The sequence below is a fragment of the Rhamphochromis longiceps genome, linkage group LG2 (genome assembly GCF_057381845.1).
Source record: "Rhamphochromis longiceps isolate RC_006_pf linkage group LG2, R_longiceps_female_GT1.1, whole genome shotgun sequence".
Taxonomy (NCBI): Eukaryota; Metazoa; Chordata; class Actinopteri; order Cichliformes; family Cichlidae; genus Rhamphochromis; species Rhamphochromis longiceps.
Window position 1 is genome coordinate 35,689,147 of NC_140558.1, and position 26,646 is coordinate 35,715,792.

A 26,646-nucleotide genomic window follows, 5' to 3' on the forward strand; every position below is an offset into this window, starting at 1 on the left:
AAAATAAACTATCTTATGCTGTCACATAATTGCACTGTTCACTGGTTAACTAATCTTGGCAAAAAGCAAATATAGCAGCAGTTCCTATTATTTTAATCACATGTGTCAACAGCAAACTGATACAAGCACATTTTATGCTGTTGAATATTCAATACATGCATGCACATATGAACACAGTTACATAAGATATTAAAGGACAAATAATGCAAAAGTCTGCTGTGCCCATCCTGGTATTTAGGTGTCTCATGAACAGGATTCTGTGCATTAAAGATGATTTTATAAAATTTGTAGAAAAGAAGAAAAACCCCACTTTGGATGTAGATTTTATGCTTTTATGTTATATTCAGAACTGGAGCTTAAAGATTTTATTCCCTAAACTAAGATACAAATTAAAGATGTTGTTTCAAGAAGTAAATGAACCCCAATTTCACTTACAGGCATCCAAAACCAACCGTTCCATTATTGTTCCTTTAAGGACCAGGCAGTAGTCAATCATAGGTCTTGGGTGCTCCAGAATAATTTCAGTGCAATTCCATGCAGTGCTGCTGTGCGTTAATGGCTTTGCATTATATGATTTGGGCAGACTCTGCAGCCTTCAAGACTCTATTATTGAGTCGCTAATTCTTTAAGCTGCCTGAACATTGTTATGGTTGCAAAATCAATTAAGTGACTAAATAGGTCATTTACAGCTCAGTGCTGAAAATGTGCGTGTAGGTGAGTGCTGCATCTTTCTCTCAGGGGATAATTGTCTGAGGTAGGGATATTTGAGTTGTTCATTTTTTTTTTTAAAAGAAATGTTCCTAATTTTCACAAAACCCGCGTCAAACACTGAATAGGAGAGTTTTATGAATGTTTTTTTCTGTACGACCCTTACGCTCCTAGAGCCATATTCGAAACCATTTAATTATTCCAGACCTATCACCTCTGAGTCACTCTGAGTCAGATCGCAAGGTTTGACCCTTAGGTGTGCGTGATTGTGTGCGCGCGCAAGCGTGTGGGACGCAGTGCCGGGGGAGGCAGGGGGAGGCGGGACGTGCAGAAGTTGTCCATGTCGGCAGAGCGCACCAACCTCTCCGCGTTCGGGAGCGCAAAGGAAAAAGATGCTCTAATCTTGAGGCTTCACAGACATCTGCAGCAGATTATTACGAGAAGTCATTGTTCAGCATCGCTATTTATATCCAAAAAACTCGCGAAGCGCCGATGTCTCCATGAATCTCTTCGGGAAACTAACAAACATCCTCCTGCTGGTGATCCTCGCAGCGCAAGGTAGGACACGGCGCTCCGTGCATCGCTGAAAGTGCCTCTTACTCAGTACTTTTAAACCATCACTTTCTGTGTTTTCCTTACTTGTCATGTCAGTTTTAAGTATTTTTGGCTGCCAAACTGACCTCGAGTTGACTCCTTTGTGCGCTTCTCAGTGACAAGAAACTGCATCTCTTTTCAGTCCAGATAGGAAGATCCATTAAAGCCAGTCAGGATAAAGGCAGAGCAACCCAAACTTTACCTCAGTTTATCAACCCAGTTAATTTGTATTTGGGCACGCATGCACGCTGATGTTGTCAAATCGCTGAAATGGCGAAACAGTGAACAGCCATATTCTTCTCAAATTCCTCTGGGGCACCAGCAGCGCACATCTTACAAAACAAGACCGTTTTGCTTTGTTCTTTTTTGCGTTTAACGTACTTGTTTCACACTACTTCACGACACAGGGCACAACATTTGTCCATGGGAAATTGTTCCCAGCCAATAACAAATCCCACGTGCCTGTGAAATATAATATCCCGTGCTTTTCGAACTTGTGGAGTCACTGTTATGCTGCAGAGAGTGAGAACAGTGGGATGTAAGCACACTGTATAATTGTTAGATTTTAGTCTACACATCGGGTTTGGTTACTTTTTATATAAGGTTGATGACTTAGAGCTTAACATGTCAGCATGTAGCTCACATTGACCATCAGTGCCAAAAGTGACGCAACATAGGGGTGACAAACTGCTCGGCAAGTGTCCATACAGATTTCATCCCTGGTTTCACAAGGTGTGAAGGGCTTGGGGACTTCTGCAGAGTTCAGAGGTCAAGATTCAGACTAGCACCACAACACTTCACAGGAAAGCAGATGGTTGCCTGGGGTAATTACTATAAGTAACCTTGGTACTTAAAAAATGGACTAGAATTGACCAACAAAACTAAAATTTTCCTTATGCTTTAATAATAATCAAACTACTAGTTTGTCTGCACTTTGCTTTTCTCTATGTGCAACCCATTTCTTTATTTTCTTGTATTTAAAATCACCTGTGCACACATTTTCTTTTTGCTTCTGCCTTTGGGTTGTGTAAGGCTGTCAGTCTTTTGTGTGCTTTAGAATAGTGGGGTCTTTGAGTAGCTCCTTGGGGAACCAGAGAAAAAACAAAGAGTAGATAAATGCTCTAAAGAGGAAGCTTTGTGTCGTATTCCCATGTAACTTGATGGTTATTTTAATCTTAAGTTTTCTCCCATTCACTTCCACAAATATAGACACGCTTCTTCAGAGAGTGTCTTCACCAATGGGAACACCTTTAATGGGGATGTGTGTGTGGGATAAAATAAATGATAAAAAAAGCTGCAGTGCCTTCATTTCATACTTAAATGGTAATTTTTTTTCACTTCACACAAAAATCACAATCATATATTTAGTGGTTTATATTTAGTTTCCAGACTGGAAAAACAAAGGCAGTGGGAAAGATCTTAAAACCAAAAGCTTCATTCTATCTGAAGGCCACCAGATGGCGATAGCTGTGGTGCTGCAGTTATTTCTGTCTTTATCCGACTGCATCCATTCTGTTAAAGTTTGAAGCCGCTACTTTCCTGCTGAGTCTATGGGCTTGGCCACACACTTTCGGTTATACATTTATACACAACAGTGGCAGCACAGATAAAAAATTTTACAGTTTGAATAATGTTTATGTGCTGTGCCGCCATCTTGGTTAAGTTGGGTTTGGTGGGGATCTTTCGACTTTTCGATTTGGAAATCCATTCCAGTAAAACATTCCAGCTGGGAACTCAGAAATTTCCACTTGGTTTGGAATGACTATTAAAATGAGACTTCAGAAACCAGTGGCTAATGTTAAAGGATCTATAATATTTATGACTATCAGTAGTTTAGTTGGAGTTAAAGTTTTAATGGCTAATTTAATTAGATTTTATATTGACTAACAAACTAAACTGAGAAGCAACTTTTTGAGTGAATGTTTTTAAATACTGAAATATAAAATTGTAAATACATTTTGTTTTAGCCTTAACTAAAGCTAGCTGGGACTATTTCGCCAGATAGCTTTTTCAGTTAGGCAACATTTGGCTGGTTGGTTAGAGGACAGAAATTCAAATTCAGATCTTAGGTAGTTAATGATATGTAGATAATAGGTTTTTATTTTTTCTACTGGTCACCTCCAGCCTTAATAGAAGTCATTTCTCGTGATAAACACCCAAATATTCCTTGAGGTATTCCAGATATCCCAATTGCTTTCCTGGGAATGGGCGGCTGAACATGCATCCTTCCTACAGACACTAGGAGGAGGAGTAATTAAATTGTTGTTTTTTTCATTTCAAAGTCCTGAGTGTGGTGGGGAGTTTGCTCCACATGTGGCACCTGGAGTCCTCCCTGGGGATCTGCACTAAGTGCCTTTGTACTGTCATGCTCTAGTCATCCTGTGTAGCAACCTAACACAGACTCACAGTTAAGGAGAAGGGATGTGTTTCTGTAAGACACATAAAGTCCCTCAATTGTCTCTTTTTATGCCTCCCTCTGTCCTGTCATTCCCTTCAGCTGGAGAGATTTGCTACAGCCAGCAGCCTTGCTGCTTTGCCCTTGAACTGAATGAATTTCAAAACAGTGCCTTAAAAGGATGACAGTGTCAGTGCTCTCATATCAGAGCACATTTTGCTCTAGTGAGAGGAAATCCACTTTATATTGTTACTAGTTGTGAGGCGGTTACCTTGAAAACCAGGAGGGTTTTGGCCTCACCTTTTCTATCCCCCTAATTTGTCCTCCAGCTCCCCTCTCCTCCACAATCCTTCACTGGCTCGGTGGTCTTTTCTACGGGTATGAACAGGAGCTGTGCATGCAGATAAGTGCCTAAAAACACACACAGATTGTACAAACACTCCCAGTGGGGGTCCGATTAGTGAGCTACAGAAGGTATTGTTTCCTGCTATCCAGGATCGGCCCTCATAACAGAGGAAAAGCTGATCCTGCCGTTCATGGGATTGGGGTATTTTAGTCAGAAATAGAATCATGTTGAAGTCGCTTGGAGGTAAGGAATGAGAAATCTGTACGGCATGGGGATTTAGTTGGAGTTATGACATTCAAAATAAAGCCACTGCCTGTGGAATATCGATTGTGGTGCACATCAGCATATTTTAGAGCAGGATGGGCTGCTATACCTTAGAGACTGAGTGATAAGGGTGAGTGAAACCGCGTGATGCATTTCCCTTCAGCATTTCCACAAATTGCTGAGAGAGATGTCCATTATACTGACCCACTCCGCATTATGTTTCAGCCTTGACCCTTCATCTCACTGTACTGTGCTTTTTAATGGGTTGACAGCGTAGAGGCCAAGAGAGCCAGAAAACTAGTTATTCAAAAGTGTAGCGTGGCAACAATCAGAGTTTTTTCCCCCAATCTGAGCATTAGAAATGGTTTATATTAAGCCACCCTACTCTGTAGCACTTATCTAAGTCTGCTTATATGAAGTTGTCTGCTTTGCATCGCAGCATCATCAAGCGTATTTGCTCCTCTCGCAGACTTAAATGCTCGTCTGAGATTCCCTTGGAAATACAGAGCTGCTCTCCGGTTTCCCTCCATGAAGCAATATAGTTGCATTAAAATCTGACAGGCAATCAGTGTGCATGTGTGTGTAAGTATGTGGCTTAAGGGCTGTGTGGTGGCTTGAGGATCCTCTTAACACGATTGTCATGTGATTATTGCCACCAAACTCCAGTTACTTAGCTCCTACACATGCTGTGTAGACACCCTTATTACGCCCCCTATGGACACACACACACACACACACACACACACACACACACACACACACACACACACACACACACACACACACACACACACACACACACCCTCCTCCAAACAGCCCTGCTGTCTGATTCCTCTGGGACATCCTTGTCTTCTGAGCTGGCAATGAATTGAGTCACACTTCATGATGGAAAGATAGAAGGTGAGAATAAAAGTGCTGGGGAGGTTGTCCGAGATGCCCCAGATGGAAGATGCTCATCTTCCATCTGGGGCATTTTGTGCCTCAGTCCTTCTTCTAACCACGCACCATTTTCTACTGAGTGGCCTCTGTTTCTCTTATTATGTATTTCTTTTTGTGTTTTTCCACAATCTCAGTGAACATAAGATTACAAGCGCTGAAGAACAGAAGCAGGATTAACAGCTTTAAAGAATGTCATCTGTAATACCTTTTGTAATACCTCTGTTCTCCATAATCTCTAAAGAATAATTATATCCATGAAGCCATTAGAGCCACTTGTATCAGTTACCTTATTGCTTTCTTCCCACTCAGTGCTTAAAGCAATCGTGGAGAGTTTTCCCCAAATGGATCGGAATACTACCCTCTTTTAGACCCAAAATGGAAACCACTATCTGTCAACTGGGGGAATTTCTTGTAACTGTATTTCTAACATACCCCAGTGCAAATGATTAAATCTGCAAAACACATTTTCCCAATACCCATTTAACCTATATTTATGAAGAGACAGAAGGGAGTAATGAACAGCAGTCATACACAGGAAGTGTTCATGGCCCTTGTAACCATTCAGCATACGAGGTGCCTGTTCAATCAGGTGATTTACAGTGGTACAAACTGTGCACAAAGTATGAAAAGCTACTACAGCGTTCAGTGCTTTTGTGGATTTAGCCAAATGACATAAGTATATGTTACCTGAGGCTATAAAGCTAGCATAAAAGATAGAATTCAATGAGTGAATCTCATCAGCACCTAAACACCCCAAATATAAATTGATATCTGTTACACTTGATGTAAAATGGTACTAGTACCCTAGATGTAACCAGTCCAACATAGTGCATCACTACAAATTATTCAAAACTCAACAAAACATCATGTATATATCCAATAACTGACTTTAAAGCTACACATTTAATTTGGACATGACAGGTAAGCTTTAAATTCATGCTGAATCTCACTCTTGCTGAGCAGCGCTTACCATTGAAAACATTCTTCATCTTCCTCTCCTCTCTTTCTTCTCCATCTCTCAGTGTTAATGTTTTTTCCCTCTTCCTGGGAAACACAGCAAGTGCACATGTAGCTCACAGACGCGGTTTGTGTGTTTGGTTATATTTGTTGAATTGTTTGAAATGATGGCGGCTCCTCATCTGTAGCTAGCTAGATGCTTAAATAGCGGGATTTAATTTCCAATGATGACATTATTTTCCTACTATGAGAATTGGAATTACATATTTTAGCAAAGACTTTTAGCAGTTTAGCAAAGTCCCACCCTCCCCCCCCAATTTCTGTACTCCTCACTTTGAAATGAGGACACAACTTTAACTCAAACTTTAGCTAATCCACTGCAAAAACTTCTGCCATGGATTTGGGACGCAGCGTTTGTCAAAGTCTTTTTCTGCGTACTGATTCAGTCAATACTGCTGACATGCATGATAGACAGGCCTGCTTCAGCATCTCTGGAAGAAAGATAAGTAGCACTGACTACCTGCAGCTGCGACTGCAGTGCTGTGAGAACCATCACAGCCACCCACTCCAGGCAGACTAAGTCCCCAGACTGCATTTCTGAATTTAAGAGTGTCACAGCAACAGCACACATTCATTTCTAGCCTCTGCTAAAACAAGGCACAGTTTTAAATATGTGGATACATTTTAATTAAATACTTGGCAGACCTAAGCATTCAGGCTCATAGTGTCAGTCGTATTAAAAGACATGGCTTGAGCTTTTTTTATTTACGTTTTCCATAGAATGGCTAAATACTGTATTTTATCTCCTTTAAAAGGGGGCCCCATCTAGTTTTCCTTCCTTCCCATACGCCAGCTAAATCCTTGGGTGTTTATCTTGTTACATCAATCATTATTTCTTTGGATAAAATCACATTTCACTGAGTCTAAATGCCAAAACAGTGCCAAACCTTTTACTTTTCTGAGTGATTCGCCGTTGGGTTCATTATTTTGTGTCCCAGGTGCTGTTCCCGCCCACTCTGACACAATGCACAAAATAAAATGAGCGATTACGCCTGAAGCTCATTTTCCTGTTAACAGAGTTAATCACTTCTTGGATTATCTTAGCATTTCGTTTTTTTCGTCCGTTTTTTTTAAACAACACCACCAAAAAACCCAAACAAAAAACCTAAACCTAAGCTTACTTAAAATATCTTATACAGAGAGAATGCAGCCTCAAACCTCCCACATCTTTTTTGATGAAAGCAGGGAGACAAGTGGCAATTAAATTTCACGCATCAGTGAAGAAGAAAATCTTTTACTTTTCAGAATGGGTCAAGTCAAAGGTGGATGAACGTAAATAGTAACACACATAGTTATGTGTATGTACTGTAGCCCCCATATATGAAGCTACACTTACCGTAGATTAAACACCTTATGCTTCATGGGACAGTCAGGACGGGCTGTAATCATTGTGGCTTCTCTTGTGCGTCATTCAGAATGTCAAAGTCAGGCCGTCAAAAACCCTGGAGAGCAAAGGCACACTATCTAGCTCTTCTCTCCTTGTACTTGCTGTCACTTTTCCTATCTCTTCTTGCCACTGTCTCTCTCTTTGTATCTGTTTTCTATGCACTCTGACAGTGGTGTATTTTTGGAGGGTAATTAGTTCCTTCAGAGTGTCCACAACTGGCTTCCAGGCTCATCCTGTTAAGCACATGCCTGATCAAAGAGCCTCCCACAGGCCATGGGTCTTCCAGTAGCTTTTGGCTCCTGTAGCCACAAGAGACAAAGACAGACTCAGTGTTTGGCTTTCTAATTCTAAATCAATGTGGCTTTTTAAGGGTGAAATGCATGACAGCTTGACTTGGCTTCATGTGCAGCAATACAAAGGCTTGTCACTTTGATACAGCACAAAGTGAGGGGAAGGAATGAGCACATGTCCGGTGAAATGAAACATGAATGTCAAGCTGATTTCTTTTGGCACAGTGATTATGGTAACTTCATTCTAAACCTTGAGGTAAGGTGAACCGATAAAGGAAAAGGACTTGGTTTATTTTCAGTTCTAGCTACAACCATTAGGGTTGGTTTGTTTGAGGGTATTCTTGGTTCCAGTGGTTTCTGTTGCCATTAACTTGGCTTTTTAAAATATACATATCTGAATGATTGTACCAATAGCTTGTTTCTATGACTGAAAAAAACAAAAAGACAGCCAGGCTGACCCAAATCAAAATGAGTTCAGCATCTCAAAATTTTGTCTTACTGACTTTAACTTCAAAGTAAGTCGGAATTTTGAATTACTAACTTGAAATTTAGTAAAGATACTTAACTAAAAATTTCTTTACCCATGGGAACATTTTTTCAGTGGTGGAGTGGTACATGCCAAACCTTTGTTTGAACCGTCTGAAACAATAGAAGCGTATCTGAAATGTGAGTGTATGTATAAATAATACAAAGTCCATAGGTGATTGAATGAATGAGACCTGTAGTAAGAAAACAATCTGAGTGCTCAAATGAGTAGAAAGGTAAATTATAAGTACCATTCCATTTCAGGTTTGAGATTGAAGATTCTTTATTTGTCACATGATTAGTTATACAAGCACAACATCCAGTGAAATGTATCCTGACATGCTCCTCGACTTAGCAAAACGAGAGGCAACATTATATACATTAAGTGAATATATACAGGAGGACATTATATGCAGCAATTAAGTGAATTAGGTACATAAAATTAATTACATTAAATAGACAATCTGGAAATTTTAAATAGAAAATCTGAAAAATGTACATTGTGCAAATGGGTGTTAAAGTGTCTAGAAGAGTCAGTCTGGGATGTGTTAGGAATAAGTCCTGTCTCTGTCACTTATGGATGCTGTGGGAGGGTGGGGTGCATGTTCTGGTTTAGGACCTGGATGGCTTGGGGATAGAAGCTCCTCTTGTTCTTGCTCGGATGGTGCAGAACCTTCTGCCTCTGCACCCACTCCACTGGAGCTCCGTTGATGATAATAGGCTTGTAGTATCTGTGCTGACTCCTTCTGAATTCCACCACCAGCTCCTTAGTCTTGCCGACGTTCAGCTGGAGGTGGTTATCCTGGCACCACGATGCCAGATCATCATTTACCATCCTCACTTACCAGACCAGTGGTTCTCAGTGTTTTTAGATTACCTTTTAATATTAGCTTAGCTCACTTGGCACCTCCTCATACCCCTTCCCCCAAAGAGTACTACAGAACAGGTAGTGTCAGTGTCAATGAGGCCACACAGAGCCGTTAGTCTGACCGTAATGGTGTTTTGCTTAACCAGAAAGATAAGAAGCAGCTATAATCCATGTATAAGATAATAAAACTTTACAAAACTCTTGTGTTGAAAATAAAAAAGTCACAGCCGTTACTTTTGGAAGCAACCTCACATCCCCCAAAATTTAATCCTTATGCTGACTCTCAGGGAAAAGCAGTAAAAGCTGTGCATAATCAACTGACATGTTAGTGCAAAGGTTATAATTAACTTCCTCTAAACTAAGGCTTCTTAACATCTTCAGTGCCAGAACAAATAAAGGGAATTAGAGGAGTGAATGTGCCATTGGAGGAAGGGGAAAAATATATTGGCTTCATTTTTTTTTGTCACAAGGAACAAAAGGTCCAATTAACTGGCTGATTATAATTGCCCTGGTTTTCCCTCAGCCAATTAGAGGCTTAAACAAGGTTCTGAGAGTGCAACGAATTAGGGAGCAGTGGGCAGTTTTTAAGGCAGGTACAGAGAGCAGAAATTACACAAGTGTCCCCAGAGAAAGTTCTTTTCATTAAGCTTTAAGACTTAGATCGCCTCTGCCACTGACCTCAGAAAACTTCAGTGGTTTTGAAGTCACTACATAATTTTCAGCTTCTTACCCACTTAACAGGGAAGCAAGATCTTAAGAACAAAAATCAACCACACTACTGTGGAATAAAATCAGCTGTAGCCATGTTAACAGGCTCTTTTAAGTCTGCTGTGATTCACCCAGAGTAGAAGAGCACCCAACAATCTTAACTCAGGGATACTTTCTCTCTCCTCTTGATTGCAGCCGAGATAACTGCTCCCCACCATCGGTTTTCTGTTGTCTTTTTCCATTTTACTGCCTTAGATTGTTTTGGTAACACCGGCTTTATGAGTAAAGGTAATCCTGATCCTGAGTTTGATGGAAGCAAAGAAGTCGATATCATTTTAGCGTGTAAGCTGAGCCTGCCAGGGAAATTTGTGTTTAGCATCTAAGGTTGGAAAAAAAAAGTAAAAGGCTTCAAAAGTGTTTACTGATTTAGATTTTAACCTTTTAGACTCACAAAGAAACTAACTTGGGATAAATTCTCTGAAAATGTATTTATTCCTGTAGATTTTGTAAGCAAATGAGCTCGTCTCCCAAAATGAAAAAATGGACTGACGCTAAACTGAAAAGTCTGAACCATATTCATCTAAGTGTACTCCCTGTTGTAATAAATGCAAGAACAGCTTTATGACTTCACTTTATGGGTTGTTATTATGAAATATTTGTTCTGCCACACAGTTTCTTCAAGAATGTGCTATATTAAAGTGATACCCTCACTGAAAGTCAATTTTTATTTAAGGTGATTGTGTTGGGTATTGTGTGGTGTGAGTACATACGAGCCATATGAAAAAAATAATAATTAACTAAGCACCCTGGGAAATAGAGGAGCGCTTGCTTCAGAGCAAATCACTGGTTTATTCTGCTTCTGCTCCATCTGAACTCAAATCATGCCAGTTCACTTTAGCTTAGTTTAGCCAGTTTAGTAGCCTTGAATCAGTTTATATCTGAAATACACATTTGCTTGATGGTGCATGTTTCTGGTCGCAGTTTCTGTTACAGCTTGGTAATAAGCTGGTAAAATTGATATCATGCCATTACTTTAAAATCTGTGTTATCGAGTAAAAGGGCAGAAACTACGGGTAATAATGTGGAAACAAGCATAAGCTTACGAGGTTAAACCAATTAGTAATAGTCTAGTAATATTTCGAGAACAATATGACAATGTGCTAAAGATTAAATGATAAAATATGTGTATTCAAATTTTTTATGAGGTGACTACTTTTTGTATTCACCTGATAATAACAGTGTACACTGATTGATGCTTTAATATATTAGGATACTGCTATCATAATTTTGGAACAGTAATTTGTGTCAGATTTTCTGCCAGAGGTTTCTTCCTCTTAAAAGGGAGTTTCTCCTTCCCACCGTTGCACCTCATTTTTGCTCACAGGAGGTCATATGATTGTTGGGGTTTTTTCTGTTTTCTCTGTATTATTGATTTCAGGGTCTTTATCTTACAATATAAAGCGCCTTGAGGCAACTGTTGTTGTAACTTGGTGCTATGGAAATAAAATGGATTTGAATTGAACTGATTTGAGTTACCTGTTTTTTGAGACACGTCTGCAGTCAAGGGAAACCTGGTCCAGAATACCTAACAGACTGCCTGCTGCACTTCACTTAACTTCCAAAAATACATTTATTTGTCAAGTGTTGGTGCTCATTCTCCATGACTTAATTGCTTATGATAGAAGGAAGCCAAATAATTCAAAGAATAGGGAGCAGCAGTAAGTCTGATAAAGGTCAAGCACTGAAACTCCAGGAATAAACTTGATTTTGCAAAACAGACTGCTTGGAGTTTTGGATAGGTTTAAAATGTGACACGAATAACACACCGATGACCAAAAACATGAAAAAAAAGCATCAAAATAAGAAACCAAAGCAGTTTTCTGTGTTTTTTTTTTTTTTTTTAGAGAGGAAACAGATTCAGACAGAACGCGTCCCATTAAAGGTCTATGTTTTATTTAGCTATTTTCAAGGAAACAAACCTTTTCGGTGAATATGGCTGTTTGCGTGTATATGGGTCCTACTTGAATACATTCAGACCCATCTCTAAAATGCAGTTCACTAAGTGCAGGTTTAATGGTTTCTTAGTAGACTGAAAAATGTGTCCGGCATTTCATGACTGGGAAGCTGTGATGCGTGAGTTTGGCCTCAGAGGTTAAAGCATTTATTATTTAATGGTTTTCAGCCTGAACAAAATTAAACAGTTCAAAATTTAAGGGTATAGAAGGCCAACCACAGGCATCCTGTGTTTAGTTAACCAAGAAAAAAAAAAGGTAGCAGGGGATAAAGAAATATGATAAAAAGCAGGTGAAAAAAAGTCTGGAATGGAAGCATTTCTGTAGTTATGAATAGATGTGAGGAAGCTCATTGAAGCCACTAGAAGAGTGTTTCTGAGGGCTTGCTGATAGCGTGAGTGCCTGCTGTCCCGTGCGAGGCAACATTTTCTGCTTGGACAGTCGTGGGCCTGCATGTGCCATCCCAAGCACCAGCGTTACAAGTGGCAGCTTTCCACAGTATGACCTTCAGTCCAGACTTAGACACACTTGTCTAAGTCACTTGTCTGCAGACACTTTGGCCAAAGACACATCATTCTGTTTTGCTTAAAGCCTCTTGTGCTTTCAGATTTTCTACAAGCTTTTAGGCTTTAATGAGACTATGTAAACATACAACTGAACTAACACACTTTGATCATTTGTAGCCCTCTCTCCTGTCATTGAATAAACAGCTTAAAAATGACTGAAAGTCAAACTGAAAGCCCCAGTGCTGTGAAGACTGGTGCATAGATTTACCTTTTTTGCTCATCACTGTCAGAAGTACAATGAAGGTGAATGGAAGTTGATTTGTGATGCTTAACTTTAGCAAACTGCTGCAAACATATTTCCTTACATGTATCCGCATGGCTAGATACCTCCAGGAGTGAGTCCTTTAATAAAGCTGTAGGTGGATGTGTTGTTTGGTCTGTCTGCAGTAACCATATAATGAAAGTGAGGAAATGTTGAAGCTATTCTGAGTAATATGGATTTATTGTGAAAGCTCACATGTATTGTTTGCATTTTCTCTCCTTCACACTTTATTTCTTTCTTACTTTATCACTCGCCGGTGAATTAAACCCTTGATATTACCACCTTCAGGACACAGGTGTTTTTTATGTTTCTATAGTGTTTGCTTTAGAAGACATTAATGTTAATCCTTCTGAGTGACTGAGCTTTTAGTTACATTGAAGTCAAGTTCAGTTTGCTAGCAATGCTGGACAATGCCTACATATCAGCTCACTAAATGTGAAGCGACAGTTTCCCCCCTTATTTCCCTGGCAATAACTTATCATCTTTTCATTTCATTATTAACATCTCCATCCTATTTTTCTAGGCTGTTTTTCATCTAAGGCAGAGGACAGATTATTTCGAAGGTTATTCCGAAGGTACAACCAGTTCATCCGACCAGTAGAGAATGTGTCGGATCCGGTTACTGTCGAGTTTGAGGTGTCCATATCTCAGCTTGTCAAAGTGGTAAGAGGGTAAAATCAGTATAACAAATAGGTGTTTGATTAAAATAAATAAATAATAAGGCTCGTCAAATTTCCCCGTTTATCTTTTCAGGATGAGGTGAATCAAATAATGGAAACCAACCTGTGGCTGAGACATGTGAGTGACAGTCACGAGCTTTGTTTTTATCTGTTCTTTTGTTACTTGTGGATTTTGTTAAGATCCTATTGTTTTAATCCCTGCTCGTCTTTCAGGTGTGGAATGATTACAAATTGAGATGGACCCCCTCTGAGTTTGATGGGATTGAGTTCATACGAGTTCCGTCCAATAAAATTTGGAGGCCAGACATAGTTTTGTACAACAAGTAAGTGTTAGAGCATAGATGCTAAGAGGTTGTTACACTGAGGATTTTATTTTGTTTTCCATCTATCATTATCTGAGAAATCTAGATGTCTATATTGGGCTATTTTATGTTATTTTCTCTTTTGCTTCTGAAGATACATTTTCACATCAAAAGCAACCACACACAGTAGATATGCGCACCCTGTGTACTTCTCTAACACAATTTGCGTTCACTTGCTAGCAGTACCCTCTTGTCATTGCCTAGTGGTGTTAAAACTGTAATCAACTACTAATTTCAAACATATCTGTTAATTATATGTATTTTGGCCTTTTTCTCTCACAGTGCTGTAGGTGATTTCCTTGTGGAAGACAAGACCAAGGCTCTGCTAAAATTTGATGGAACGATCACCTGGGTCCCTCCAGCTATTTTTAAATCCTCCTGCCCCATGGACATCACCTACTTCCCTTTTGACTACCAGAATTGCTCCATGAAGTTTGGTTCCTGGACCTACGACAAGGCCAAGATTGATCTAGTGCTCATTGGCTCAAAGGTGAGAAGGAGCAACTGGGGTGAAAGGAAATAGATCCCTGCAGTTACGTCATTAAGAAATCTCTGTCAGTTTTATTTATTTATTTGTTTTTAGCATTTTTATGCATCATTATTGAGAAGAATTATTTAGCACTGCACAGTAGTAAGTGCTTATATCTTCCAACTTGCTTAGATTGCTTCATTTTTTATGTTTGCCTTCCTCCTCTTTATTCAGTCCATTAGGTAAGTATCCTCAATGCACTTTCATTCTAAGAGATGACAGTTGCACAACAAAGCAACACTAACTTGCAATGTTACACTATATTGCCAAAAGTATTCATCCAAATCATTGAATTCAGGTGTTCCGATCACTTCCATGGCCACAGGTATATAAAATCAAGCACCCAGGCATGCAGACTGCTTCTACAAACGTTTGTGAAAGAATGGGTCACTCTCAGGAGCTCAGTGAATTCCAGTGTTGTGCTATGATAGGATGCCACCTTTGCAACAAGTCCAGTTGTGAAATATCCTCGCTACTAAATATTCCACAATCAGCTGTTATATTATAACACAATGGAAGTGACTGGAAACGACAGACATTCAGCTATGAGGTGGTAGGCCACGTGAAATCACAGCGGGGGATCAGCAAATGCTGAGGTGCATAATGCACTGGGGTTGCCAGCTTTCTGTAGCGTCAGTAGCTACAGACCTTCAAACTTCATGTTGCCTTCAGATTAGTTCAAGAACAGTAAGTAGAGAGCATCATAGAATGAATTTGGCCACGCAGGTGCATCAAAGCCTTACTTCATCAAGCGCAATGCAAAGCAATGTATGCAGTGGTGTGAAGCGCGCCACCACTGAACTCTAGAGCAGTGGAGGTGTGTTTTCTGGATCGATCATCTGGCTATCCAATGGACGAGTCTGGATTTGGCGATTTCCAGGAGAATGTTACTCATCTCACTACATTGTACCAAGAGTCTTGACTTCAACCTGACAAAACACCTCTGGGATGAATTAGAGCAGAAACTGTGAGCCAGGCCTTCTTGTCCAACATTGGTGTCTTTGTAAGAATGGTCAAAAATTTCCATAAACATGATTTCCTTGTGGAAAGCCTTCTCTGAAGAGTTGAAGCTGTTACAGCTGCAAAGGGTCACCTGACATCATGTTAAACCCTATGCATTAAGAAAGGAATATTACTCAATTTCATACGCATGAGCGAATGCTTTTGGCAGTACATTGCAGCTTAGACTTTGGATAGTCTGAATTAGAAAGTTAACTTTTTTTTGTTGAGAAGCAGTTGGAAATTTTAAACATGTGTTTGTTGTCTTTCTTTCAGATAAAGTTTACTATGTGTTTTTACCTGAAATTCAGAATGTGATGGATTGGGGTGGCCATTGTCAAAGGGAAGACTGATGATGAATTTATTACAATGTTAAAATTGACAAATGTATTTAAATAGATTATTTTAATAATGAAGACAGATTCAGTTCTCTTTAAATGAACTTGTTTTAAACTTTGAGATATAATATTTTTTTCTAAAAACAGCTTTCACATTTACACTTCACCAGGTGAACCTAAAAGATTTCTGGGAAAGTGGAGAGTGGGAGATTATTGACGCTCCAGGATACAAGCATGACATCAAGTATAACTGCTGCGAAGAGATCTACCCTGACATCACCTACTCCTTCTACATCCGCCGCCTGCCTCTCTTCTACACCATCAATCTCATCATCCCTTGCCTCCTCATCTCCTTCCTAACAGTGTTGGTCTTCTACCTCCCATCTGATTGCGGGGAGAAAGTTACCCTGTGTATCTCTGTCCTTCTCTCCCTCACTGTGTTCCTGCTGGTCATCACTGAAACCATCCCTTCAACATCTCTTGTCATCCCCCTGATTGGCGAGTATCTCCTCTTCACCATGATTTTTGTCACACTCAGCATTGTCATCACTGTCTTTGTGCTGAATGTTCACTACCGCACACCTATGACTCACACAATGCCCGAGTGGGTGAGGGCTGTGTTCCTTGGCGTGCTGCCCAGAGTAATGCTGATGAGGCGTCCTATTGACCAGGGCTGCTCCTCACCTGCCAGAATTACAGGAGGGACAGGAGGAGGAAGCAGCGGTGGAAGCAAGAAAAGAAAAAACAGTATAGGAGCAACAAGTAGCTCAGGAAGTGTAAGTGTTGGAGGCATAACTGGGGGTGTAGCCTGTCCGCCGCTGGAAAGCGGTGCAGGAGGAGGAGGGGGTACGTCCTCAGCTGGTGGCTCAATGAACTGTGTGGAGTATGGTGAGATGAACCGTGACATGAAACGGGACATGAACAGAAGGTTCCCCTACAGAGGCAAAGAGGTACCGACTCCTGTCCCACCGCCAGTGGTGCCACCACCACCTCCTCCCCAGCCACCTCAGACTCAGGGGCCCCAGGAGTCAGAGCTGCCCAAGCTGCCGAGGCCCATCAATGCTTCATCGCCGGTAAACGCTGTCGTCGCCTTTTCTGTGGTGTCTCCCGAAATCAAGCAGGCCATTGAGAGCGTAAAGTACATTGCAGAGAACATGAGGACTCGTAACAAAGCCAAAGAGGTATGCAATGTGGAAAACACAGTTTTATTTATTTCAATATGCTTTTCAAATTGATAGAAGTTATACTATATAGACAAAGTACTGGCCCACTTCTCTTTGAGTGTAGTGCTGTAATAGGATACCAACATTCAACAAGTCAGTTTGGGAAATTTATTTCCTCCTAGATGTTCTTCAGTCAACTGTGAGGCAGTCTTGCAAAGTACAAGCATTTAAGAACCACACTCAGCCATGACGATAAGACCAACTTAAGATACAGAGCACTATTGCCAAGTGCTGAAGCACCATCCATTTACAATGTATAAATGGATGGACGGTACTTAAATATCGCCTTTCTACTCAATTTGAGCACTCAAAGTGCATCTGCCAAATTGCACACATTAATACAGTGCTTTTATTTATAGTTAAGCATTTTTTGTCCAGCACATATCGATGGATGCAACAGGGGAAGCTCAGTTCAGTTGGTCCATGTGTTAATATATGAACACGTGGACAAAATACTGAGCTGGGGGGGCAATCCACCAACCTCCTAGTTGGTAGGCAATCTCCTCCAGCACCCAAAAAATGTGTTTATAATGCATAAACGTCACCAAGACTCTGCTGATTCAATAACTGATGTTAACATCAGCACAAAAACTGTGCGGAGAGCTTCTCATTGTCAGTTTCCAAGGCTGAGTGGCTGCTGTAGGTGTGCTTTGTTGATGGTCCATTACTTTGTCTGTAAAGTGTATAGCAGGGGTAGGCAACCTTTCTGATGATGAGTGCCATCTGAAATTTCCTCAGAAGTCAATGTGCCATATGATTGCATTAGCAATAAATTTAATAACGCTCTATATTAACAGTTACACACTATATAGAACAACTTTATAGAATTATATTTGTTCGCAGATGTTCGCAGCTATCAGCGAATAGTTATCAGCTATTTTGAAACAAAAAAAATAAAAAGACACTTTTTATCCATAACAAGAACTCGCTATTTATGGTCTCCTCACAACAATGATAAGAAAAATAAACTGGGCCAATATGGCATGCTTGTTAATACAGGGTGGGCCATTTGTATGGATACACCGTAATAAAATGGGAATGGTTGGTGATATTAAAGTCCTGTTTGTGGCACATTAGTATATGTGAGGGGGCAAACTCCTCAAGATGGGTGGTGACCATGGTGGCCATTTAGAAGTCGGCAATCTTGGATGCAACTTTTGTTTTTTTCAATAGGAAGAGGGCCATCAAACTTATTGGTAATGTCACAAGAAAAACAATGGTGTGCTTGGTTTCAATGTAACTTTATTCGTTCATGAGTTATTTACAAGTTTCTGACCACTTATAAAATGTGTTCAATGTGCTGCCCATTGTGTTGGATTGTCAATGCAACCCTCTTCTCCCACTCTTCACACACTGATAGCAACACCGCAGGAGAAATGCCAGCACAGGCATCCAGTATCCGTAGTTTCAGGTGCTGCACATCTCGTATCTTCACACCATAGACAATTGCCTTCAGATGACCCCAAAGATAAAAGTCTAAGGGGGTCAGATCGGGAGACCTTGGGGGCCATTCAACTGGCCCACGATGACCAAACCACTTTCCAGGAAACTGTTCATCTAGGAATGCTCGGACCTGGCACCCATAATGTGGTGGTGCACCATCTTGCTGGAAAAACTCAGGGAACGTGCCAGCTTCAGTGCATAAAGAGGGAAACACATCATCATGTAGCAATTTCAAATATCCAGTGGCCTTGAGGTTTCCATTGATGAAAAATGGACCAACTATCGTTGTACCCCATATACCACACCAAACCATCACTTTTGTTGTTCCAAAAGTGGGTTAGTGTCAGACCAATAGCAGTGGTTTTGTTTGTTAACTTCAACATTTACATAAAAGTTTGCCTCATCACTGAACAAAATCTTCTGCGTGAACTGAGGGTCCTGTTCCAATTTTTGTTTTGCCCATTCTGCAAATTCTGTGTGCCGATCTGGGTCATCCTCGTTGAGATGCTGCAGTAGCTGGAGTTTGTAAGGGTGCCATTTGTGAGTAGCTAATATCCACCGAAGGGATGTTCAACTAATGCCACTCTCCAGTGACATGCGGCGAGTGCTACGCTGTGGGCTCTTGCTGAATGAAGCTAGGACAGCCACTGATGTTTCTTCCTTAGTGACAGTTTGCTTGCGTCCACATTTTGGCAAATCCAACACTGAACCAGTTTCACGAAACTTAGCAAGCAGTTTGCTAACTGTAGCATGGGAGATGGGTGGCCTCGTAGGGTGTCTTGCATTGAAATCTGCTGCAATGACCCGGTTACTGCGTTCACCAGATAGCAACACAATTTCGATCCACTCCTCACGTGTTAACCTCTTTGACATGTCAATGGCTGTGAACAAAGAGAAACTTGTAAATAACTCATGAAAGAATAAAGTTACGTTGAAACCAAGCGCACCATTGTTTTTCTTGTGTTGTGACAGTGACGTACACTGTCTTGTTGGTATAGGTAAAATGTATATTTCTATACATTTCACGTCAGATAAAAACTTTGGTTGTAAGATTCAGATAATTATTTATTAAAAGCGAGACATTTTAAATGAGAATAAGACACAAAAGTACTTCTTTGTGCCCCCCTTTCCCTGTTAATGCCCCACCTGGCCCCCTGGCAACACTTTGCTAGACCCGCCCCTGCACAGTTACCAGCTGTCAGCTACTTAGAAAAGGATCCTGGGGTTATTTGTCTCTCAGAAACAGTTCATAACTTCCCTTCAACTCATTCATGTCACCTAAAAGGTTAACCTGTTTCTCCATCACCTGTTCAGCTCTGATGAGTCAGTAAGGACATCTCCTGGTTTCATCTTCATGTTTCCCTCTCACCAGATAACCAAACCGATATCATGACCAGCAGCTTTTACAGCTGTGGCTCCAGCAAACATCAGCTGATACTAGAAATTAATATTAAATAAATTCTAACAACAGCTGATCAAGCTTAAACGTGCTGATGTTGTTTAGCGTGACATCCGCTGGTTTCCTCTTTCTGGTGCAAAGTGGGCGATAAACAAACAAGAGAGAAAAGCTGATCAGCTGATCATTGATCAGTTTCATGATTGAAGTAGCAGCAGGAGAGGGAAGGAGAGAGAATGAGAGAAGAAGAGCCAGCTGTGCAGCAAAGACACAGAATAACTCCAGCTTTGTGTCTTTTTTCATTGTAGGTGAAGTACGAGACAAACTGTTTTCCTTTTCAACTCAATACGAAATGTGTAATATTTTCTATGAATACGGGACGATTCCATTTTTTACATGACGGTTTGCAACTCTACTAACTAACTTCATGAATAAAATAAAGTTCACTATCAGTGACATAGCATACACCCAGCTGTATCAAGAACAGCCGGAACTGGGACAAGAAACAACAGTTTGTTGCAATACAATGCATGCAAGAAAAGATGGGAAAAGCCTTCTGGGCTTTCAGAGAGAGCTGTGTCAAATCTGAGTGACATCAACATAAAACTGGTTTGGGCTACAAGTGTGAAGTTAAAAATAATCCAGTTAAAGAAGAGCTAAAAACAAGCTTTTTTGCTTGTCTGTGCCTGAGGCTAAAGGCTTGTGGCTATATTAGTCACTACAAGCAAAACAAACAGTGAATATTTTAAGTGGCTGTGATATATTGTTGAAAATATAGTCTCCTGGCTTCATGAAAGAAGGACCATTTACTAATATGTGCATGGAAAAGCTGTTATCGAGTGCACCAAAAATTACAGTTGGGCTTATGAAATTGTGTCCAAAGAGGAAGAAAAGGCAGATCTTTCCAAAGTGTTTCCACTGGAGTGATGATGGTTAAATAGTAATAAGAGTGTTTTGTAAAACTGGAAATAATTGCCAAAAGCCAATGGTATTAAAAATTCATACATGAGACATTTGTACGCGCAATGTAGTCACACACTTTTACACATCTGCTGTTAGTAAAATGAGGGCCAATACGTCAGGCTTTGGTGTGTAAACTTTTATGGTTTTTTTGTTCTGTGACAAGAGTGTAAAAAAAGGTCAAGCAGGTATAACAACAATGTTCATTTGAGGGACTATGCATCAACAATGATTTTTATAATAATGTTTTGCCACACTATTTAATCTTATCACATAACTTTTCCACATTACTATGATTACAGGGATTACATTACTATGTTGAAAAACTTTTATGTAGCTGTGTGCGGCACTCAAGCTAAATTGATGCCTGCACAACCCTGAAATGCTTCTTAAAATAAATATCCAGACATTAATAACAGCAAAGAAGGCGCAAAACCTAAAGGTAGTACCCTTGTTAGGATTTATATACGTGGTTAACATTACATGTTATAGCTTGATAATAACATGATGGGGTTAGGTGTTAATATAGAGGAAAAGAGACAATAAAGATATACAATTGAATTACATATAATTTCAGGTTAATAACCAAGTAGTAGCATATCTCAACCACGTTTTAGTTGTTAATTAATATTATATATTTTTTAAACCTTGGTAATAATAGACTGTTTATAATGCTTGTAATGTGGTAATAAAGTGGAGTAATATGGATTAAATGTAACATTGTCTATTAGGCAAAATCATTTATTAATGTTTTGGTAACAATATCTTAACCTGTGAGCACTGAAATAGTCATTTCTGTGCAGTCTGAAGCTAAACATTATTGCCTTTTTATTTTATTTTTATTTTTGCCATTTCTATTTAATTTAGGTCTCATTGCAGATTTTAAACAAAGTGCACAGATATATATCTGCGTCCACATTATTATATATAGTTATTGGCACATTATATACATTTGAGTTTAATATAAGTCAGCTAAAAACCGTGGTAGCTATTACCTTACATATATTTAGATGACATTGTGTGGTCATTACTACTTTATTTCGACATTATTACTGCCCTATTACCATGCTGTTTCTAAGCTGTAACCTCAAATTCTACCAAAAATGAACTATTTTGTGCATTTGGGGAAAATTTAACACATTTTGACAACCAAACCAAGAATCAGTTATCGTAGTCTGACCACCTACACCCAGTTTTCACTAATATTTTGCGTTCTTGCAAATTGAGGGAGATGCAAACACAAAGTCAGAAATCAGCCAACGACAGCATCTCCCGGCAAGAGAGGCACCAAAGAGTTTACCACAAACTCACAAATGACTTCCCCTTAATCATACCCTGTCTTAAACATAAGTGATAAAAATAAAAATGTCTGCTTTCTAGACCTTTTATAGATTTTAGAACAGATTTCCCCCCCAAATATATGCAGGACATAAATAATCACACACATACACATAACCAAGCATTACTACATGTGGTTCATCTATGCATAATAGATGAATTTCTATCTAGCTTGGTAAATGGCTTGGAAGCCATTTACAGAGGGCTGCAAAGGGAGTGTAAAGCTTCTTGTTTGTCACAGATAGAGGGCTTTGTGCATTCCTTCCTCACACTCTGGATGGTCCTGATATGATTGTTGCTGCTGCTCCAGCTTTACTTAGCAATGCTTGGATCCTTCTTGCATGCAGAATAGCCATACGGCCTTCTATATTCACACAATGGCATTATGGTCACTGAATCCATGATCTTATTGTCCACACCTGACTGATCAGGCCACACTCACACTATATTTAGCACTGTGCAGATGTATTAGACATAAAAAGGATGTGAGGAAGCCACAATGCCATAAATAGCGTTTATTAATACTAAAGTTCAGTAAATTAAAAAAATTCCTTCCTAAACTGTTTAAATGTAAATAGAGAAAATAACTATTTATTCTATAAAGGATTCCACTGGGAACATTACTCATGATCCACAACAAATAAATACATCTTTTAAAGACTTTCATGAGGCTTTACACTCACTACAGGTTAATCTCTCTTGCAGAATTTCTTAAATATATAAATGTACCGAAAATAAATGACGATCAGATTGTGGTTCTGAATTCACCATGAATGCATCTCCCAAACAATAAAGCCCCAGGGCCACATGGTTTTCCAGCAGAGTTTTACAAAGAATTTTGGCCTCTACAAGCAACTTCTTTTTTCAGAATGGTCACTGAAATTCAGAATGATCAGACTCTGTCTCTAAACATGAACTCTGCTGTCATTAGTCTACTTCTTAAACCAGGCAAGGATCCTGCGTTCCCATCCAGCCACTGCTCCATTTCAATTATAAACGTTGACCTTACAAAGTCCTTGCCAGAAGTTTAGAAAAAATAACTGCAATCATAATATATTCTGACCAAACAGGCTTTATCGAGGGTCGTCACTCAGTGAATAATACACGTAGACTAATAAATATAATACATTATTGCTCTATCAACAAATTAGAAACCACAGTTGTCTCCTTAGATGCAGAGAAAGCATTTGGCCGGATAAACTGAAAATTTGTATTAGCAGTTCTGCATAAATCTGAATTTGGTTCATTCTTTATAGACTAGATTAAAACACTGTACAGCTTTCCAAATGCTTGTGTTAGGACAAATGATTTTAATTCACAAAGCTTCAACCTACATGGTATAAATCTTCACTTATCCAAACTATCACCCATTTGAAACAATCCAGATATTTACCATCGTGACATCATGAGAAAGGGATTAACAATCTAGAACGTGTTATACAAAATGGAAAGTTTATTTCATTTGAAAATTCAGAATCAGCAAAGCTAAATTTCTTGAATATCAGCAAGTAAAGCCAACATACAGGACAAATTCAATCCCAGTCAACTGAATCTAAAAATACATAATTGGCTAACAAGTTTTTTTTTTTAAATATCTGAACCCCAAATGGTTATCAAAAATGTAAAAGCTATTGTTTAAAATTAACAAATCAATTCCCCTCCCAACTGTAAAGTGGGAGCGAGATCTTTCCATGAGTCCAGATCAAAACTTCTGGACACATGTATGCTTAAAATGCCGTCAAAATGACCAAAAAGGAAATCAAAAAATGGCTTTTTTTATTAATCAGTGTAGAAATTTACTTCTTGATCACATTATTCTGGAGATCACATTATTTGGTCTCTTCAAAAAACCAACTGGGTGAATTTGTCTCTCTGGTCCTTGCTGATCAATTCCATTACCTAGAGGGGCTGGTCGCTGTAGTCTTGTTTCCCCATTTGCCTTGCAGGTGGATGAGGATGGTCTGTGGGACTATGCGTGTCTGCAGCCTCCTGAGAGCTGGAGAGCAGCTTTTGCTGTTTTGGAGTGTCTCTGTGTCTGCCTCGGTTGGTGGAGGTAGAGAACTGGGGAAGGTGCTGCCTAATAGTCTTCAATTCAATTCAATTCAATTCAATTTTATTTATACATCGCCAATACACATCAAGAGTTGTCTCAAGGTGCTTTATATTGTAAGGCAGACCCTACAATAATACAACTGAGAAACACCTAATATGACCTCCTATGAGCAAGCGCTTTGGCGACAGTGGGAAGGAAAAACTCCTTTTTAAAAGGAAGAAGCCTACAGCAGAACAAGGCTCAGGGATGGGCAGCAATCTGCCGCGACTGGTTAGTGTGAGAGGAAGAAGACATTCATCTGTATACTCCAGTATGCTCTTTGTGTGGGGATGACTTCTTCCTACTCTGGGGTCTTGTAGGGGGTTGTGGATTGCGTGGGTCACAGTGTGTAAGCCCATTTATGTGGCTTTTTTTTTTCCTGCCTGTCCTGCCTTAGACATTGTCATACTATACCGCATTTAATATAATAACTGAAATTACACAAATAAAAATAAGAAAATAAATAAAGAGATAAAAGATTCACATGAACAAGAGGAGCCTATAAAGGTTCTATATAGCTGTTCTTGCAAAATCAAAATGTGTTTGGCACCACAGTGTCTTTAGAGCACAAAAAACAGTGAATGTAACAGTTTGTGCCATAAAGTTCACAATTACCATTAAGCAAAGGTCGCTTGAAGACATTTGGAAGAGGAAAGAAAGACAATGTGCTCTGGTTATTTTTATTCTTTTTACTTTAAATTTCCTTTGTTTTCTCTCCTCAGGTGGAAGATGACTGGAAGTACGTTGCCATGGTCATTGACAGGATTTTCCTGTGGGTGTTTGTGACAGTGTGTGTGCTGGGAACTCTGGGACTCTTCCTTCATCCCCTCATCAGTTTCTTTAAATGAACCACGTCTCTATGTCCTCACTTTTTCTCTTATTTTTGTCTACTTCTGTCTCTTTGCTCCACTTTGAGTACTTCGAGAATTATTCCCTTTGCCGGTCTTTCGTGTCTTTCACAGATGCCGTTGACCTCCTTTTCCAGCTTTCTGTTTCTCCTTTATCTGCCTCATGCTCTTCGCTGGGATTGCCATCATCAGCCATCACTTCTAGCACTCCGCTGTCTGTTTTCTCACACGACTTACCCAGATTTCCTCATCCTTCTTATGCTTTTCAATGTGCAGTTGATGCTGTCTGGTCTTACTTTAACAGCCTCTTTCTCTCTTTCTCTGTTTTTAAAACCCTGCTCTTCTTTCATTATTTCTTTCTTTCTTTTCCATCGCTGCTTGTCTTTTCATGGTAATCCTGTTTCTTGTTGAGGCTGCATTTCTACCACTCTGTGTGTTTAAGTGAAAATGTCCATTTTGTTATGATTGTTGTACAGTCTTAAACAATGATAAAAAAAATTCTAAAATTGTCAGGAAACTGTTTAAGGGAATGTTGTAAGTACTGTATAAGTTTGAATAATTTCAAAGGGAAATGCATGAATGACTTTTCACTAGTCATTGTAAAGATTTTTGAGAGCTGTGCACAATATGACCTTTAAAGCTAAGAAACAATAATGCAGTCTTGTGTTTACTTGTTGTCAAATAGAAGTTATCTGTATTTTTCCCAGTAAATATCTGTAAAGTGTCTTATGCATGGCTTTGGATAATGACACTGACTATGGCTATACACCTTTAAAGACGTAGGTTTTCAGGTCTAATTATGCACCAAATTTCACAGAATCGGTGAAACATTTACAATGTATAGATACACTTTGACTTGCACAATGTAGATTAAACTTATAAAAGACGTGAAATAAATTGAATAATAAATTTAAAAATTGCTCTAGTCTTTTCTAACAAATAAATACAAATTTACCGAGTTTGTACTTTCAGTCCTTGATCTGTAAGCTGAGTCATTCAGTCAAAATGAAATACAGATCCCAGAGGCTGAAACCCTACTTGAGAAGTTAATGCCTTTTTGTGTGTTATAGGACTTGTGTGTCTGTGTGTGAATCCTAAAAATGAACTTGCCACTAATAAATAGTAATATAAATATAAATAGATACAAGTGTCACACAAAAGACAATAATAAGATTCAGCAATATCAGATTACAGTGAAGTCTGAAGACTTGGAACCTTAATTTAAGTTATACAAAAACATGACCAGCTCTATAAATTTTCTAGCATAATTATATTCATTATTATTTGTTTAAAAGGCAATAGTACATGTGCAACATTCATTTCATTCATTTAGTCAAAATCTTTTACATGTTTAGAAATAAATACCAAGTCAAAAAATGTCTTGATGCATGCTCGATCATCCAGGTAAGGAAATCTCAGAAAGCTGATCCAAGTGACTTCTTCAGCCTGACTATACACACCACACTTGCAAGACAATACATCATTAAGTTGACTTTGAAGACAATGGATTGTTAACAAACCACTCTACAACACAAAACTTTTTGAGGTGTCATTTTA

General features: G+C 39.3%; 1 protein-coding gene across 2 annotated transcripts; it reads left to right on the forward strand.

The window, feature by feature from the left end:
- Window positions 1-233: 233 nt before the first annotated feature.
- Window positions 234-25,973, forward strand: LOC146677775 (neuronal acetylcholine receptor subunit alpha-3-like). Of its 2 annotated transcripts, XM_085426101.1 has the most exons (7): window positions 1,071-1,266; window positions 13,405-13,544; window positions 13,635-13,679; window positions 13,775-13,884; window positions 14,206-14,413; window positions 15,960-16,970; window positions 24,964-25,973. In XM_085426101.1, exons 1-7 carry the CDS (start codon window positions 1,209-1,211, stop codon window positions 25,087-25,089), a joined length of 1,698 nt encoding a protein of 565 aa, XP_085282227.1. In that variant the 5' UTR covers window positions 1,071-1,208; the 3' UTR covers window positions 25,090-25,973. The 2 variants fall into 2 exon arrangements, with proteins under 2 accessions (XP_085282236.1, XP_085282227.1); XM_085426110.1 differs by lacking the exons at window positions 13,405-13,544; window positions 13,635-13,679; window positions 13,775-13,884 and having other exon boundaries at window positions 234-1,266.
- The last annotated feature ends 673 nt before the right edge of the window (window positions 25,974-26,646 follow it).

Bases quoted from the DNA above. Each gene is read 5' to 3' on its own strand.
- LOC146677775 (XM_085426101.1), top strand. From the start codon at position 1,209: ATGAATCTCTTCGGGAAACTAACAAACATCCTCCTGCTGGTGATCCTC. The intron at 13,545-13,634 runs GTAAGAGGGTAA...TTATCTTTTCAG, and splicing joins TATCTCAGCTTGTCAAAGTG to GATGAGGTGAATCAAATAAT. The intron at 16,971-24,963 runs GTATGCAATGTG...TTCTCTCCTCAG, and splicing joins CTCGTAACAAAGCCAAAGAG to GTGGAAGATGACTGGAAGTA.